Source organism: Desmodus rotundus, chromosome 2 (genome assembly GCF_022682495.2).
Source record: "Desmodus rotundus isolate HL8 chromosome 2, HLdesRot8A.1, whole genome shotgun sequence".
Taxonomy (NCBI): Eukaryota; Metazoa; Chordata; class Mammalia; order Chiroptera; family Phyllostomidae; genus Desmodus; species Desmodus rotundus.
In genome coordinates, this window is record NC_071388.1 from 100,781,097 (window position 1) to 100,797,934 (window position 16,838).

At 47.0% G+C, this 16,838-nt stretch overlaps 1 protein-coding gene across 3 annotated transcripts in view; it reads right to left on the bottom strand.

Annotated features, from left to right (window-relative positions):
• Nucleotides 1-16,838, bottom strand: part of MYLK (myosin light chain kinase) — a 264,716-nt gene that overhangs the window by 43,505 nt on the left and 204,373 nt on the right. For all 3 annotated transcript variants that reach the window (XM_045185765.3, XM_045185766.3, XM_024577969.4), the window contains 3 exons: nt 8,481-8,531; nt 7,648-7,775; nt 5,589-5,742 (listed from right to left, as the gene is read on the bottom strand). In XM_045185765.3, the coding sequence (XP_045041700.2) occupies nt 5,589-5,742; nt 7,648-7,775; nt 8,481-8,531 (333 nt within the window). The remainder of the gene's footprint in view (nt 1-5,588; nt 5,743-7,647; nt 7,776-8,480; nt 8,532-16,838) is intronic.

Consider the following 16,838-nt stretch of genomic DNA (forward strand, 5'->3'; position numbering starts at 1 on the left):
AAGCCTAGAGAATTCAGGCTGACATCCCTGGTCCTGGCTTTGGTTCCCTCACCCACACAGTCACGCGTAGGCGCAAACCCACCTATAAGAAAGCCCTGCAAACACCTATTTTCTCAGAGAAAACTCTCTCTCTCTCTCTTTTTTTTTTTTTTGGCTAGTTTTCCAGTCTACAAGTCACAAGTCATGATTTCCTGTACTTTGTCCCAGTCATAAACATATTTCTCAGTGTAAACAGATCTAGGAAGCTGCCCAGAAGGCGTGGACTGCTTCCCATCAAAAATGTTTTGAGAGAGAGTTCAATGTGTGTGTGTGTGTGTGTCCTTCAGGCCCTACACCAGTGACCTGTGACATAACTAGGGGTCAGGCTCCACTTTCTTTGAGGCTGGGGAAGTCCAGCCTTGCTGAGAGGCAGTGCAGCACAGTAAGCGCTGGAGTCAGATGGATCTGGGTTTGAACACGGCTCTGACCCCGTTCACTATTTGTTACTGTGCCTCGGTTTCCTCATCTGTAAAATGTGGATAAGAATAGCACTTGGATCACAAGGTGGTTATGAGAAGTTCTTAGAAAAGTGACTGGGTTGAATAGCCATTACTGTCATCATTTATTGTAGGAGTTTATTTCTGACTTTGTAACACACTGAAAGTTACTCTTACCCTACCTCTTTTATCCTTGTAGGACTGGTATAGAACGAGGTAAGGAGTTTCAAAAGCAAACCACAGCAGCAAATCACAACCATCCCTGACTAAGGGTCAGACAATGAGCTGAGGACCCAGGAAGTGGTGGCTTTGGCTGGTTGCCTTCCCATTCAGACCAGTAATGCTGAGAACTAGTAACATTTGCCAACTTCAAGGCAAATATGGCAGCCAATACTTCAATGAGGTTCTTGAGCTTTGCTGATTTTGTCAGTTGCTGCTTTGAACAAAATTTTCCTATTTGTCAGATTTCATTTCTGCAGGTGGTTGGTTTAGCTACAGATGTCAGTATTTAGTAACCCTTCATCCCCCTCCTAAGGCACTATGAGGTGCAGACAGAGTTCCCCCAACTAACAATTAAAACCATACTTCTATGTTATGTGAATTTATAAGCTATGTGAACTCTAGTGAATTCCTTAATTTCCAAGACTAGTTTGTCTTTTTCTTTGGAAACATGGTGCTAATGTGTATGTCCCTTTTAGAGGTTTTGCAAGCATCATGTAAGCAAACCTAGGTAAAGTACTTGATTTCTACTCTCCCACCCCTCAGCAAGTCAGGAAAACCATAGAGTTTCTACGAATGACCCTGCACATGTGGGGGAAGAAAGCATTTTGCGTGTGTGTGTGTGTAAACATATACATACACATATTCATATACATAGCCATTCTCTGCCTGCCCCTAGCCCTGCTGCTTCTATGTTCCAGCCAGGAACATGCTGCCTGAAAACCGTCCATCCCCTGCAACCCAAGCCTGGACCTCGCCCGGCAGTGATTCTGGGACTGTGACACAGCCACTTTCTGCAGTCACTGCGGAGGCCTCCTGTGACAGAATCACTTTCACTAGTTGTTAAATATGTTCTCTTAGAAAAACTGTTTGTCCTGAAAGATATATTGGTCTTTTTAGAAATATTTCTGGTGTTGGCTAAGATGTTTATTACTCTAAACTCTCTTAGAGGCAAGTGAATCAAGTCCTCTCAAGACTCAGCTAAAAAAGTAAAAAGCCTAAAGAGGGATGAAAGACAGACATACTGCTTCCCACAAAGAAAATTTCCTGGAAAATGTCTGACTGAGCACATTTAGAGTCATGTGGGTTTAATGAATGCAGCACCCTCCACTGACAGATTTTCTCCCCCCTGCTTTGGTCAAGAAGAGAAAACTTTGAGAAGTGTACACCGCAGAAGAGGTACTATTTGTACTCTACCCTGTACAGATGTCTCTTGGCTGAAAGAGAGAACTGATATATGGCATATGAGGTCTGTCCGGGAAAAGTCCAGACATTGTTAATGTAAGGAGGACAGTTTCTGTGACATCAGTGTAACCTGGCAGCCAAGGAGAGTGGACTGGAATGCACACGGGTGACAACTTTACTGTACTAGTCTGTAGGGGCGGTAGATACCACTGAATGAGCATGTTTACTGTGTGGCTGTTGCATTCAAAATGACTGAGCGAGTAGAGTAACAAATCTGTATCAAATTTTGCAATTAACTTGAAAATTCCTCACTGCAAACTATTCATATGATTCAGAAGGCCACAGCTTTGGGCAGCTGATGATTGGCAGCTTCATCACAACAATGGGCCTGCTCATGTATCACGTCTTGTGCAGAGTTCTTTGGCAAAGTACCAAATCGCCGAGGTGACTTAAGCCTCCTACAGCCCAGATTTGGCACCCTGCAACTTTTGGCTTTTCCAAAAACTAAAATCACCTCTTAAAGGGAAGAGATTTCAGACCGTTGATGAGATTCAGGAAAATACGACAGGGCAGCTGTTGGCGACTGAGAGAAATGTGTGAGGTCCCAAGGGGCCTACTTTGAATGGGACTGAGGCATCACTGTCCTATGTGCAATGTTTCTTGCATCTTGTATCTTCTTCAATAAATGTCCCTATTTTTCATATTACATGGCTGGATACCTTCTGGACAGACCTCCAGTATGTCACCCCTCACGGTACAAGAGAAGATGCAAAATTTGGGAAGAGCGGCTGTAATTCCAAGTGAAATTTCAGTGCTTTCAAGGAATTTGAAATAAGGAGTTCAGAAAAGACCCATGTCTGAAGTGGTCTGAGATTGGAAGCCCCAAACCCCTCAGGACCTTGGGCTGCGTCTGATGTTTCCTGTTTTTTACAGCCTGCAGAGCCCCATGCAGAGGCCGACCATTCAGGGATGAGAACCCTCAGAACAAAGCACCTGTATGCCTGCCTTCCATTCTAGAGGCACTGCCACACTGGGTCTGGGAGGGAGACCTGGGGATGGCCTGGTAAAGAGGAGGCAGTCTCAGTTTCTAGTGCCCAGAGCTCTAGGGTTCCTGGGAATTTTCCCATGGCTCCCTGGAGACCTGACTAACAGAATGGGAAACACTGATCCAAGGGACAGGTCTCTGATGGCACGCAGCTCGAAGATTTTCTGTTCAGCAAATGTTTGCACTCCTGAGAAAAAGGAGGATCTCAAGGCTAATGATTTTCACTTGAGTAACCATCCTAATGGGCTCTACCTGCTTGTGTGTTTGAAGATGCTCTGTGGCTGTGCCTAACCCCGCCTAGGTCACCCTTCACTGGCACCTCATCAGGTCCCTTGCATCTTTCATAGAAAGGCAGGGGACTGCAGGAGCTCCAGGGTCATCTGCCTGGATATCCTGGCCTTTGGCCCCTGGGAGGCTAACACACTTTTCTTACCAAGAATACAAAGCTAGCTCTTGGCAGAGCCAAAAGGAGATGACAAAAAATTTGCGAACCCTTGATCTAGGGGCCAGTTATTTTCTAGGCTATCAGGTAAATAAGATCAAGACACAACTTGCTTAAATCCAAGCCGAGCATTATGAAGGGAGATCTCCTGCCCTTAAAAACCATGCAAGTTCCAGGCTCAGATAGTATTTGGGGATTATTGGGTATTTGGGGTTCTTTCTACTTTGTTTTTCTCCTTTAAAGATATGCAAAGTGACCTGTTTTCTCTCGCTGGACAAGTTACAGGAAGGAATTCATGTGGGTTGGGCTGCTCTCTCCTGCCCGAGTGGCACCCCCATACCTCAGAGGTTGCGGCTACAGGTGCAGGCAGAAGAGAGGCCCTCTGAGCTTCGCAAATCCCCATACTGCCATTTAACATACAATGACCACAAGCCTTTAAAAGAGCTAAACATCACTCCTTTAAACTAACTGAGGGAAAGGCTATTTTTTATTATCATTTGTGAATTAGGAGTCACAGACTATCTGAAAAGGAAGTGGTACTTAAAGAACATATAAGAAGTTTACTGCTGACAAGCAGAAGTTGTATTAAACCAGCCTGACTTAGCTTGCCTGTAAATGGGTGCTTCCAAAGTGCTTGAAAACCATCCAGGGTAAGCCAAATAATTCCTGTCTCATCTCATACATTTTACATGTAGTTAATCAACCCTGATCAGATAACACACAGATGTCATTAGAGACACACAGGTAAATGTAGGCTAAATCCAGGTTTACTTTGGACTAATTCTAAATCCACGGGCTCTGAATGAACGTGGCTTTGCTGTTTGCATCAATGCAAGTCCTCATTTTATTGAGCAGTTCTATTCTTAGCTCTGAGAGGGGGAGGCAGACAGAAAGCTCGTTCCCCTCCATTCCTCTCCCCTCCCAGGACGGCATTTAACGTGCTGCTCCTGCCAGCTGGCGGGCAGCCACGCCAATGGCCTTGTCAGTACTGGCCGAGGAGAATCAGAAACTAAACCATAAAAGGCCAGAACTGCAGCTTGAGCAATGGTGATGGGGGAGGGGAGTGTGTGGCACTGAGTGGACCTTGCTCAGTGGGGGTAGGGGACACTGGTCACAGAAAAGTAGTTCAAAGGAGTGGACCCCAAAGTTCCCCTAGCAGGGGCAGATGAGAGAGAACACCAAGAAAAACTAGAAACCAATGCTTGCTAATGGGTGAGGACATGGGGCCAAATCAATACCGCAGGTGCAAGTCTTAGTGTAAAGACAGACTGGATCATTTGCACCGAACTCCCAATCTCTGGCCCCCTGCCCCGCCCCCACTCCCTCACCCAGTGTTTCTGACTTCACACGAAAAACTATTGAAATAAGCATCCAAAGTCACCAAAGACAAAAAGAGTGAAAAAATCCCCCCATTCCTCCAATCTGTTATAGATGAGACATCTATTCTCTGATCCCTGGTATACTGGCTTTCTAGATTTAAAACTCATGACCCAAGGAAACAAAAGAAAGACCACATCAGTAAACACCAGGTCAATGGTGAAGTCAGTCTGGGGACAGATACAGAGATAGCTATAGGTGTGAGGCCCTGAAGCTGAGCAAGCTCATGCCTGATGCCTCCTAATTCTCAGAGAAGCTAGAGGCCAAGGCCTTCAGGGTGAATAGGTACCCCAGAGAATAGGCAAGGGCATTGACCAGCACTGATGCCTTGGCCAAGCCTGGATCTTGTCAGAATCCTGACTGAGTCTGTGGGTTGATGTGATCTTCCTATAATGCCCCCCAAATCAGGTTTTGGAGCAGTGAAGTCAGAAGGCAGCATTGATTCAAGGTGAAAATTTCCATGGGACTGAGCTGGGGGGGGGGGGGGGCGGAGAGTGGTAGACCAGAGAGGGGAAAGGAGTTATAGGTGTAGGAGAAGACCTGGAGTAGCTCAAGGTCTCCAAAGGGTAGAAAGAAAGAGAAGCCTGCAAGGGATTCACAGGAAGAGGAAACCACAGTGAGGGTGTGTGTGTAGGGTCTGGAGCTCTCAACACACATGAAACACAGCAACAGTGTGAGATCAGGCAGAAGGAAATAAAGTGAGAGTATGGGAGGTTGTGGGCAGAGATGATGGGTCAGAAGGACTGGGTCCCCTGGGAGATGAGGCCTGAGGTCTAGCATCCTGCCTGGGTGCTCTCTACCTTTCCTATCTCCCCACTTCCAGGCCAACCCATTCCAGACTCACCGACCACTGTCAGGTTGACCTGGGCCTGCCTGCTGCCCAGCTTGTTCTCCACCAGCAGTGTGTAGCAGCCGCAATGCTCCTGGCACGTGGCAAGGATGGTGAGCTTGCTGCCGCCCTCGCTGTTCTCCACCTTGATGTGTTCGCTCTCCTGGATCTACGGGCAGAGAGTGGGCAGCTGCTGGAGACGTGGGCCATGAAAGGAGGGGGGGCTGAGTCCCAGCCCCATTCCCAAAGGGATGCAGCTGCAGGAGCTGTGTGCGATTGGACTTCTCTGGACTCTGGGCTTCCTCCTGAGACCCCTTCTCTGCTACATGCAGAGCCAGGCCTTTCTGGGGGCCCAGATCTGAGGTAGGCATGGGGTACTGAGCAGAGTTGGGGAGAAAGAACTCTGAAGTTGCTGCTCTACACCAGAGTTCCGGAACATCCTAGTCCCCCTCCACCACTCCGGGATGGGATGGTGGAAGAACACATCTGAGCAAAGTTAACTTATAAAGCCCAGCCCTATGGGTTCTGACTTCTGCTATGCTGTTGAAACTATAGTCACTAGCCACATGTGGCTATTTAAATTTTAGTTAAGTGGAAACAACCCAAATGTCCATCAACTAATGAGTGAATAAACAAATGTGGTATATTCAAACAACGGAATATTATTTGGTCATAAAAAAGAATGAAGTACTGACCCATGCTACAACATGAATGAGCCCTGAAAATATTATGCTAAGTGGAAAAAAGCCATACACAAATGAAAACATATTATAGGATTTCATTTATATAAAATGCCCACAATAGGCAAATCCATAGAGGCAGAAAGTTGGTTAATGGTTGCCAGGGTTTGGGGGATGGGAAGGAATGACTGCTAATGGGTCTGGGGCTTTTGGGGGGCCTGATGATAATATTCTGAAATTAGATCATTGTTATGGTTGCACAACCTTGTGACTGTACTAAAAAACACTTTAAAAGGGTGGGTTTAAAAGAGTGAATTTTATGGTGTGTTAATTGTGTCTCAACAAAGTTATTACAATAACTTTTAATTAGTTAAAACTTAAAATTCAGTTCCTCAGTTACACTAGTCACTGTTCAGGTGCTTAATAGCCACATGTGATGAGTGGCTACATATTGGATAACAGATACAGAACACTCCCATCACCACAGAAAGAGACAGAGCTGATACTGGCTAAATGTCTCTGAAAAAGGATGAGATGCCACCTTATTTTAGACAACATGGGCCCAGACATTGCCCAGCGCTAACATGCTTTGGGATGCTAAAGGCCAATGTCTCTTCTTCATCTTTTGAGACGGAACCTCCTTTCCTTCCTGATACTAGCCTCCCATTTCGGGGCCTTAGGACAAATTGGATGGATGGAAATAGAGCAACAGAGGACTCAGAAGAAATCTTCACCCCTTCTGTAGTGTTTCCAATCCAGTGCCAGCCCACTGTCCCAGGGCCTCTGCTGATCAGGCCTGTGGGCACACACCACCAATATGGGATCTCCACGTGCCTCTAAAAGCTGGTTGTTCAGAATTTCAGACATGTTCCCATAGGACTATGATTACAAATGGTAGCTTGACTTCTGGCCCAGCAAGACAAAATTCTACTTAACGCACAGTTTATCTATTCAAGTGCTCAGATGCACTTTTATCTCTTTAGCATGTGGTAGGTTTAAGCTGTTACCACAGACTGGGTTCGCTGGGCTGGCATGGAATCACAGAAGGCTTACAGGGTCTCCTAGGTCAGTGGTTCCATGAGTCTGAGTAGAATTCTAGACCGAGAATTCTAGACCTATCTAAATCAGGTAGGAACCAAGGGTGGTTTCTATTTCTCCCTTCATACTTTTCTCAATTATACAAATAGTCTACAAAGCAGGTATTACTAGTAGATTTGAGGGGAAAGGTGATGTTAAGAATGCAGATGTGGTGGCTGGGTGATGAGAGGGTGGGGATTCTCCCATTCCGGGGCCCCTGCGATGAAGGGCGATGCTGTTCCCAGTTGAGCATTTCACATCCTGTCCAGCCTGGAGGCTGTGTGGGTTGTCCTCAGGCTGCCCCCTCTTTTACTGACCTGCTTTCGGAACTTCATCCAGGTGCAGGTGATGGGCTGGGTGCCTGTCACTTTACCAAGCAGCTCCACGGACTCTCCAGCACGCACCTTTCGGTCCTCAGGAAACTGAATGATCTGAGGGGGCATGGCTGGAGAGGACAAGTAGGAAAGTAAGACATTCTGATCTCATTTGACGCTGCTGACCACATTGGTCTGTTGTTCCTCTCTTGCCTTCTTGAACCTTCTAAAACTGAGGTCAGTGATCACTGCTTCAGAACGTCTGAGCTGATGGACTTGCTCGGGTTGTTCATCTCTTTATTCTGATTTCCTCATAGTGGCCACACAATTTCCATGGAATGATTCTCCATGTATTGGTTGCTCTACAATTTGTGTCTTACCTTAAGTTTTTGAATCTACATCCTAACTCCATTATTAATTAAACAGCACCTTGCCTTTTAACCTCCAGGTCACCCTGGCTGAGAAGCTCAACATGTTCATGTCCCAAATGTCTTTTGATAGAAAACAGACAAGGCTCCACATGATAGGGACGCACAGAGAAGAGCACTGAAACAGCACCAAGCGGATCACCTCCTTAGGGACAGAGGGTTAGGAAGAATTTCCAGAAGGGACAGGAGAGTCACTAGTGGTGTGTGACACTGTACTTATAGGGGAAGCAGGAGAAAAGCCAGGTAGTGGAAAAGACTAGAGACCAAGGTGTGCAGAGGCTCCAGTGGAAAGTTCAGCCTGAATAATGCAGAGCATGAATTAGGGAAGGGGGGCGTCTAGCAGGGCAAAAGACAAATCCCTCATGGCAGATGACTCCCTCGTCCCCACATGTTGCTATGGCCAACTACCTGCTTTTGGAGGTGTCTTGGGGGTAGGTTTCTTTTTCACAGTTGCATCACCTGAAACAAAGAAGTTCACAAGTTATTTCGTCAGTTCTGTTTTCTCACAAGACTCCTGAATCCTAGCAGGATGCAGTCGAGTCTACTGGCCCTTTATTGGTATGGAGTCCTCACTCATATATGTCCTACTGGACATCTTGCGGCCTCACACAGACAACCTCCCAATCAAAGGGATATCAGTTCTCAGCAGGGCCTCTGGAGGTGGTCCCTGAAGCCTCCACTGAGAGAAAAACTCAAAAATGCTTAAGGTTCCAATGTCCATTTCAATGATGATAGCCCCACACTCACTAACTATTCTCTCACCCTAACTTTCAGGAAACTCAGAAAGGAAATTATGTCAGATAAACCAACTAAAATTAGCCTTTGGTGTGGATCCAAGGGTCTCGGGCTTCCTTTGGGTCACAGACTGGACTGCTGGCTTTCACTTTTTAAAACCTTTGTTGAATGGATCAATGAATGAATGAACTAACCAATGGTCTCCTCCATTCCTACTGCCAAACAACTCACATAAGAAAAAAATGACCCAAACAGACCAGATTTATAGAGAAAACCTAGTCATTTGGCTAAATAACAATGTGGTAAATATGCAAAAATATCCTCAGCTATTTCCATGGCTTGTTTTCATATTCCTTCAGGTCTGTTCTCAAAAGCCATGTAACCTGTCCACCCATGTGGAATGAAAATCTACATGTAGACAAATACCTGCATGCGAATATTTGCAGTGGCTTTATGTATAATTGCCCCAAACCAGAATTTATCCAAACATCTTCAGTTGGAGAACAGATGAACTGTGGTACCTTTATACAATGAAATTCTACTCGTCAATAAGAAGAAACAAACTACAGATACATCACATGGATGAATCTTATCAATGATGTGTCTCTTCTGCTAAGAGAGGCCAGAATCAAAGGCTACGTACTGTATAATTCTATTTCCATGACATTTAGAAAAGGCAAAACCACAGGGACAGAGAATAAATTAGTGCTTGCCAGAGCTGGGTGGGGGAAGGGGCTGCCACGCAGAGGCGGGAGGACATGTTTGGAGGAGGTGGAACTGACTTCTCCTGTGGCAGCAGCTACATGACCGCCTGTGCTCGTCAAGGTTCACAGCACTGCACTGGAATGGGTGAATTTCACTGGATGTAAACTATACTTTAACTCAAAAATGGGGAAACGTTACTTAACCAGTGAGATCTTCCCAAACCACTCCATATCAAATACCAGCCCTCTAGCCCCAGCTTACCCTGCTTTATTTCCCCCCATGGCCCTGAACACCATATAACAAACTACTTATTTATTATTTATTTATTGTTTGCCCTTTGCCTTCCCCCAAAGTATAAGCTGTCTACCTAATGCGCCTGACACATGGTAGACACTCAGTAACTATTTGTTGAATGAATGAGTGCGATTATGTTAACAATTCTTCATCCACAAAGCTTTGCCTCTGCAGATTGCAGATTGCAGAGTGCAGTGCTGTGTCTGGGACGTGGAGTTGCTCTGACCACAGGCAAGGCAGCTAGCCCCGCGGATTGTCCGTTGGGCGTAAGTAAAGAGGGAAGACTACTGCCGCCCACCTGAGAGCCCCAAGGGGACTGCAGAAGCACCGACGCGGACAGGGCCACTGAGGGCACGGAGCGGCTGACCAGCGGGTACATGGTCGGGCCCAGCATGAGGCCTGCTTCCATGAGGTTCACCCTGGCCTGTCGCCATTATTAATCTATCCACTCAACCCACAAAAGGGCCGACAATGTGCCAGGCAAATGCCAATGGGTACAGACTACTAGCCTGGGTACGGAGGAGAAAACCAAACAAATGTAGAAATCAGCCTCAAGAGCCTAAATGTTAAGACATGTGGTCTTTTTCTTTTGCCAGAAGGACATTTATAGGACAATTGGAAAATTTTGATGAAGTCCAATAAATTAGATGATAGATAGCATTGTATCAATATTAATTTTGTCATTTTGATCCCCAAACTGTGATTTTATGAGATTGTCTATGTTTTTAGGAAATATACACTGAAGAATTTAGGTGTAGAGGATAACGTATGTGCAACTTACTTTCAAACTGCTCATAAAATATGTGTATGTGTGGACAGGTAGAGGGAAAGAAATGGAAAAGAGGGTGGAGAGAAAATATGATAAAGCAAACATGGTAAAATGTTGATATTTGAAGAATCTGAGTGAAGGGTATATGAGATTTATTTGCATTATTTTTGCATCTTTCTTTTAAGTCTAAAATTATTTCAAAGTAAAAGTTAAATAGTTTAAAAATAAACTTATCCAGCCAACATGACATGGCTGTTCCGATGAAGGAGAAGGAGTACCGTCGAGGTTCGAGGGGGAGAGGTGGTGGGGAGGCAGGCCGGGCTCAGAGGCGGGATGCAGGTGGACCTGAGAACTAGGGAGGATCTGAATTAGGGACGGAGGGAGAGCCTGGGCCATAGCTCAGGAGCAGGGAGGGGCTCAGAGTTGAGAATCAGTGTGGCGGTTGCGGAGGCTGGCCAGAGCACAGGGCTGGGATTAGAGAGCAGTGGTGTGAAGACAGTCTGGCAACTTAGCTTACAGAACATTAAAAACACGGCCCCTCGGTCACACCAGCCCCACGTGGGCAGTGGCTGTCACAGTGTGCAGACGCAGAGCACTGCCGTCGTCCTAGAGAGCTCTGCTGGGCAGAGTGGGTCCAGAGGCCAAGTCAGAGCCAGGTCTTCATCCTCAGTGAGCAGAGTCCTCACACAAACAGCAGTCTGACTGGTGGAGGGCACGGGGGCCTGTACAATTTCTGGGGGAAGAGGGTCCCCACTTAGGAGGCTACTGCCACAATCTGGGAAGGAACTGATCGTCTGGGTCCAGCTTTGGTAAAGGCAGCAGAAAGGAAAAATATAAATATGAGACAGAAGAAAAGTTTTAAAAAGTAGGGGCTAAACACGAGGGAGGTATAAAGATTCCTTAGAGAATTCTTGCTTGGATACATGGGGAAAATTATGTTGATGGGTTACAGAGTTTGGGAGCCTAAGATGAGTTTGGTTTGGTCCAAGTGAATGTGGTGGATGAAAGAATTTAGTTTGTATGTAGGCAACAGCCTGGACCAGAATTCAGAGATCACCGAAAGGTTGGTAGAAGCTGCAAGTGAAACATTTCAGGATCAAAAATGTAATTTATAGTGGAAAGGGAGGATGGGTCAGTTCTTTGGGGAAAAGAATGCAGTGAAAGGTGAGAAGGGCCGTGGAAGGCTCTGAGAGGCAGATGGAGGACAGTCTCTGTAACCATGATGGACGAGAGCACTGGGAAGTGTGCTTCAGGCGTGGTCAGCGCCAAGTGATGGGTGGCAGTGCTGGAGAGGGCAGGTGCAGTGGGACGGGAGTGTTGGAAGTCACTCCAAAGGAGATTCTCAAGGAAACAGGTAGAGAGTCAACTAATCCACCAAGAATTCCAGAGGTGAAAGGGACAAAGAGAAATGGGGTGACAGACTAAGAATGTCAAGGTAAGGTGTCTTCCAAAGTGAGAGAGAAGAGTGTGAAGGCTGGGAAAGGGAGAGCTCAAAGATTCTAGGCTGGAAGAACATGAGAGAGCCAAATCCCTCAGGAGTGGATACTGGATGGAATATGAAATACCCATGAATGGCTGAGCCATGAAGCCCTCGTGTCTTTTCATCTGAGGCTGTTGGGGAGAGGGGAGAGAGAGAGTCCCTCAGGGGAAGAAGAGAGGCTTCTGCCACAGCTAGAATCTGACCCCCTGTGGAGAGGGAAAGCCATCTGATCAGAGGAACTTCATGCAGGGCTGTTGTTGTGGGCTTAGCTGTGTCCCCCCAGATCCATATGTTGAAGCCCTAACTCCCATACCTCAGAATATGACTAAGATAGAGACTTTAAAGAGGTGATTAAGTTAAAATGAGGCTGTTAGGGTAGGTCAGAATCCAATCTGATTGGTGCCATAAGAAGAGGAAATCTGGACACAGAGGAAAGGCCATGTGAGGACATAGCAGGAAGGCAAGCTGAGGAGAGAAGCCTTAGCAGAAACCGAACCTGCTGACACTTGAATCTTGGAGCTCTAGCCTCCAGAACCACGAGACAATACATGTCTGCTGTTTAAGCCACCCAGTCTGTGGTACTTTGTTAGGACAGATGAATGCAGCTGTGGATGGCTCTTGGGGCCAGGAAGGAGGCTGACGGCCCCTGGAGTGGTGGACCAGGAGTTGAAAAGGAGGGGACGGCAGCACAGAATGAATGAAATCAGATGATGTCAAAGTCCTGCCCTATCCTGTTCTTGGCAGCCCTGGGTAAACCTATGCACTGGATGTAGAGTCTGAACTAATACTCATCTTTCTCTGCTATAGGCAAATGGAATTAAAGGCCCAAATTTTATGTTTTTTGTTCTATAAATTTGGAGCTTCTGCTGTTTGAATTGGCTAGTATTTGAAATTGGTTTGGCTCCTCTCAGTATAACCAATTTTATTTTTAAAAAGTTTTTAAAAAAAGATTTTATTTATTCATTTCTAGAGAGAGGGGAAGGGAAAGAGAGAGGGAGAGAAACACTGATGTGTGAGAGAAACAGCTCCATTGGTTGCCTCTCACATGCCCCCAACCAGGGACTTGGGCTGCAACCCAGGCATATGCCCTGACTGGGAATCGAACCAGTGACCCTTCAGTTTGCAGGCCAGTGCCCAGTTCACTGAGCCACAACAGCCAGGGCAGTAAAAACAATTTTAAGTGTTAACAATGTTTTGTATCCTATTCTATGTGTATTTTGTATGACCACCTGCTGCAATCCATTAATTGTTTTCTAGGCTTAGAAGAACATAATTTATGGATTGGAAAGGAGAGCCATCTGATGCTAAAACCTGGTTTCTTGTAGCGAGCTATATTTGGTGAGTTGTCTCTAACCCATGGCCACATTACCCTTTTTATCATTTGGTTCCTACCCCAACAAAACAAATGCAGGGCACCTCACATTTTTTCTATTTCGTGAAAAAGGAGGTGGGTTCACATAGAAGTCAGATGACTTGCTGGGTTCATAAAAGCTCATGTGGCCAAGTAGAAATATGTCCAGAACCAAAGCGCATCTTTTCCCTACACTGCAGCTTGTCCCTGTTTCTCCCAAGGCCCCCTCCCCACCCATATCCAATCACCAGTATATGTCAACTAAATACCTCCTCCATCTGCCACTTTCCACATCCGCCCATCACCATTCTGGTCTTAACTATACCACCTCCTAGGCCCCGCCCCAATACATCTACGGCCCTGAGGCCAAAGTTGTCTTTCTTGAATGCAGAGCTGATGTCACTCCTATTTAAACCTCTCCAGTGACTGCCCACTGCCACTTGGGGTCAAGTCCAACGCATCTTACAGGGGCCTTTGAGATCTGCCCCTGGCTTTCATCTCCAGCCTGCTTTCTTACTGTTCCTTCTTGGGGATACCCTCCCCCATGCTCTTGATGCTCATTATCAGTGGTTCTCAAAATCTAGTGTGCCTCTAGTGGTTCTCACAATGACTGGCAACACTGCTGAAAGCGCAGATTCCTGGCCCTCCTGGGATGCTGATGCTGCTGGTCCCTGCGCCACTTTCTGGGGGGCACTGTTCTGTGCTCTGAATGCCTTTCAGTTTCTGCAGTACCAGGCTTCTGCTGTCAGCCCTTTGCTGACTGATGTACACTCTTCAGGCAGGTCTCAGCTCATGGGTCTCCACCACCAGGCTGGGTTCCATGCCCCTCCAAGGTGGCCCTAACTCAGCACCCATCCCAAGGCATTGCAATTGCAGAAAGCTGCCTCAACGTGCATTTACTACAGCATGCTCCCTGGGGACAGGAGCAGGACCCATCTTGCTCACCTTCCATATCCCTAGCACCTAACTCGGTACCTGACACATGCTTGAAAAATAGATATTAAAGGTATGAGTGGAATCCCTGAGGACCTCTGTTAACTTGGGAATTCCCAAGAACACTCCTGGGCTCTGATGCTGAGACATACGGTAAGTCCTAGGGCTTGAATCCTTGTGCAACTTTCCATGAAAAGGAGAAGCCTCCTGGCTTACTAACTAGATGAAATCTGCCAGGTGCTGAGCCTTCCACTCTAGTCAGGAGACTCTAGAGGCTGGGCGAAGTGAAGTAGCCCAATAAAAACATCATGGATCAAAGCTCTGAATTTGGATGCCTCCAGGGAAACCTCGGGCAGGCTGGGGAGGCCAGTCTCCAGCTGTCTGCATAATCTATCTCTTGCTTCTGCTCAGCCTGCACAAGTCTGAGCCTAGTCCTGGCCTCATCAACCTTTCTTCTGTTCTGGCAGGGAGGTCAGCACACCACAGAAGTTTCTCGACTGCTCAGTCTGAAGGCATCTGAGTACATTTCTCCAGTGAATTGAGGGCTAAAGCATTTGGGAGATATTTACAGAGCTTGAAGGTGGGTCTTGACAAGTCAAAAGGTTCTGAGATACTGAAGAGCAAAGGGGATCAGGGAGGTAGCTTGAACAGCCTTGGGTACAGGGAGGACCCTGGATCTCTGCCTCTCTGGGGAGATTGCTCTTTTTAGGTAGTTAACTAAAAATAGATGTCAAAATCTTCACAATTCCCAAAACAGCGGTAACTTTCTCCTAAAGCTCCAGAAGGCTGAGTGAAGTATGGAGGGGACACCGAGCCTGCAGGCTGACCCAGAGCAGGAGGGTGGCAGTGAGGATCTGGGAGGGGAGGCTGAACCCCACTCCCGGCACTGGGTAGGCTCAGGACTCTGGGCTATTTGACAGCCCCCAACCCCCACCACGCACACACCAGGCCCATGCCAGGTCCTTACAGATTTGTGCAGAAATGTTGGTCATTTTCCCAGAATTAACCTCTCTGGGCAAATTTCCTGCACACATCCCCTCAGCAATGACTGCCACATAAGAAGATTCCGGGTCAACACTGCTCCTCTCATCACTGCAAACACGCACCCCCTGGCCCCCAGGACACAGAACATCAGTATGGTTGTGAAAGAGGCAGCCAGCATGCCTGAGACAGCAGTGCCAGGGTTGCTTGACTGGCATCCTCCAGGCCCTCCCTGGGCAGAACCCACCCTGCCACTTGGCTGGCTTGTGGGAAACAGTGGGAGAGCTGGGAAGGAGCTGAAGCAGCGGCACAGGGCTGGGTCGCAGGGTCACATGCACGCAGGGAGGAGGACGGTAGTGGGCACCACCACCCCTCACAGACCAGTACTCTGGTTAAGTGTGACTGGAAATTGGTACCCTGTTTCTTTCAAAGACACTTATGGGAACACCCCAGCTTCTGTCCCAGTGTCCCACACCTTTCACTGTCAAGTGAGCCTCAGCCTCTTTGCATTTCCTTTTAGCTCTTTGAATCCTGTCAGGATTTAACATTCCCCATGACCTTGAAAGAATGTTTAAAAGAAAGATGATTTGAGCCCGGACCCTGTGGCTTAAGGTGGTTGGGCATTGTCCCACAAAGCAAAAGGCCGTCAGTTTTGTTCCCAGTCAGGGCATGCGCCTAGGTTGTGGGTTGGGTCCCAGGTCGGGGTGTGTGTGACAGGCAACTGATCGGCATTTCTCTCTCACATTGACGCTTCTCTCCCTCTCTTTCTCCCTCCCTCCCTCTCTCTAAAAGTAAATACAATCTTTAAAAAAGAGAGAAATATTTGATTCTGGGAAAACCTCTTAGGATAACTGAACAGTGCTTTTGATATCCAAAGGTGTTTTCAAGTTGACATGACTTTTGGTTTCAGAGAGAAACACGTATGTGAGGCCAAAGCAAAGATATCAGCAAGCATCAGAGTCTGGATGGCCCATCATGGAGACTGAAGCCAGAAAGACCAACGTCAGAGGTGAAGCTAGGGCCAAGGCCAGGCATGGAATACAAAGGAGTGTTTGCCTGCCTCTCCCCACATCCTGGAAACACAGTAAAGGCAGAGATCCTTAAAGTATGTAAAGTCATGAATTGATCTGAAGAATCAAATACTTACTATATCCCTGCTTCGGGCCAGGCACGCAAGATCCAGAGACAGGCCCTGGTGTCTGTCCACGAGTGGCAAAAGTGCCCTATGGATGCCCATCTATCTCTTTTATAAAAGACAAACAGCTCTGCAGACTAACAGAAAACATCGCTGAGTTTGGTACTGCACTGGCATAGCCTCATCTGTATTTTCTAAAACCATTTCTTAAGCCCTACTGACGTCTTCCACACAAAATTCCATGCAGATTCCTTCCAGCTAGAACACGCTAAACCTGGCCCTTCTGCTTACAGCCCCTTCCTCTCAGGATGTTTCTGCTGCTGTGTAACAACCCATGCTGGCTGCAGCTGTGACCCTCCATACGTCCGATGACACCAAGGAGA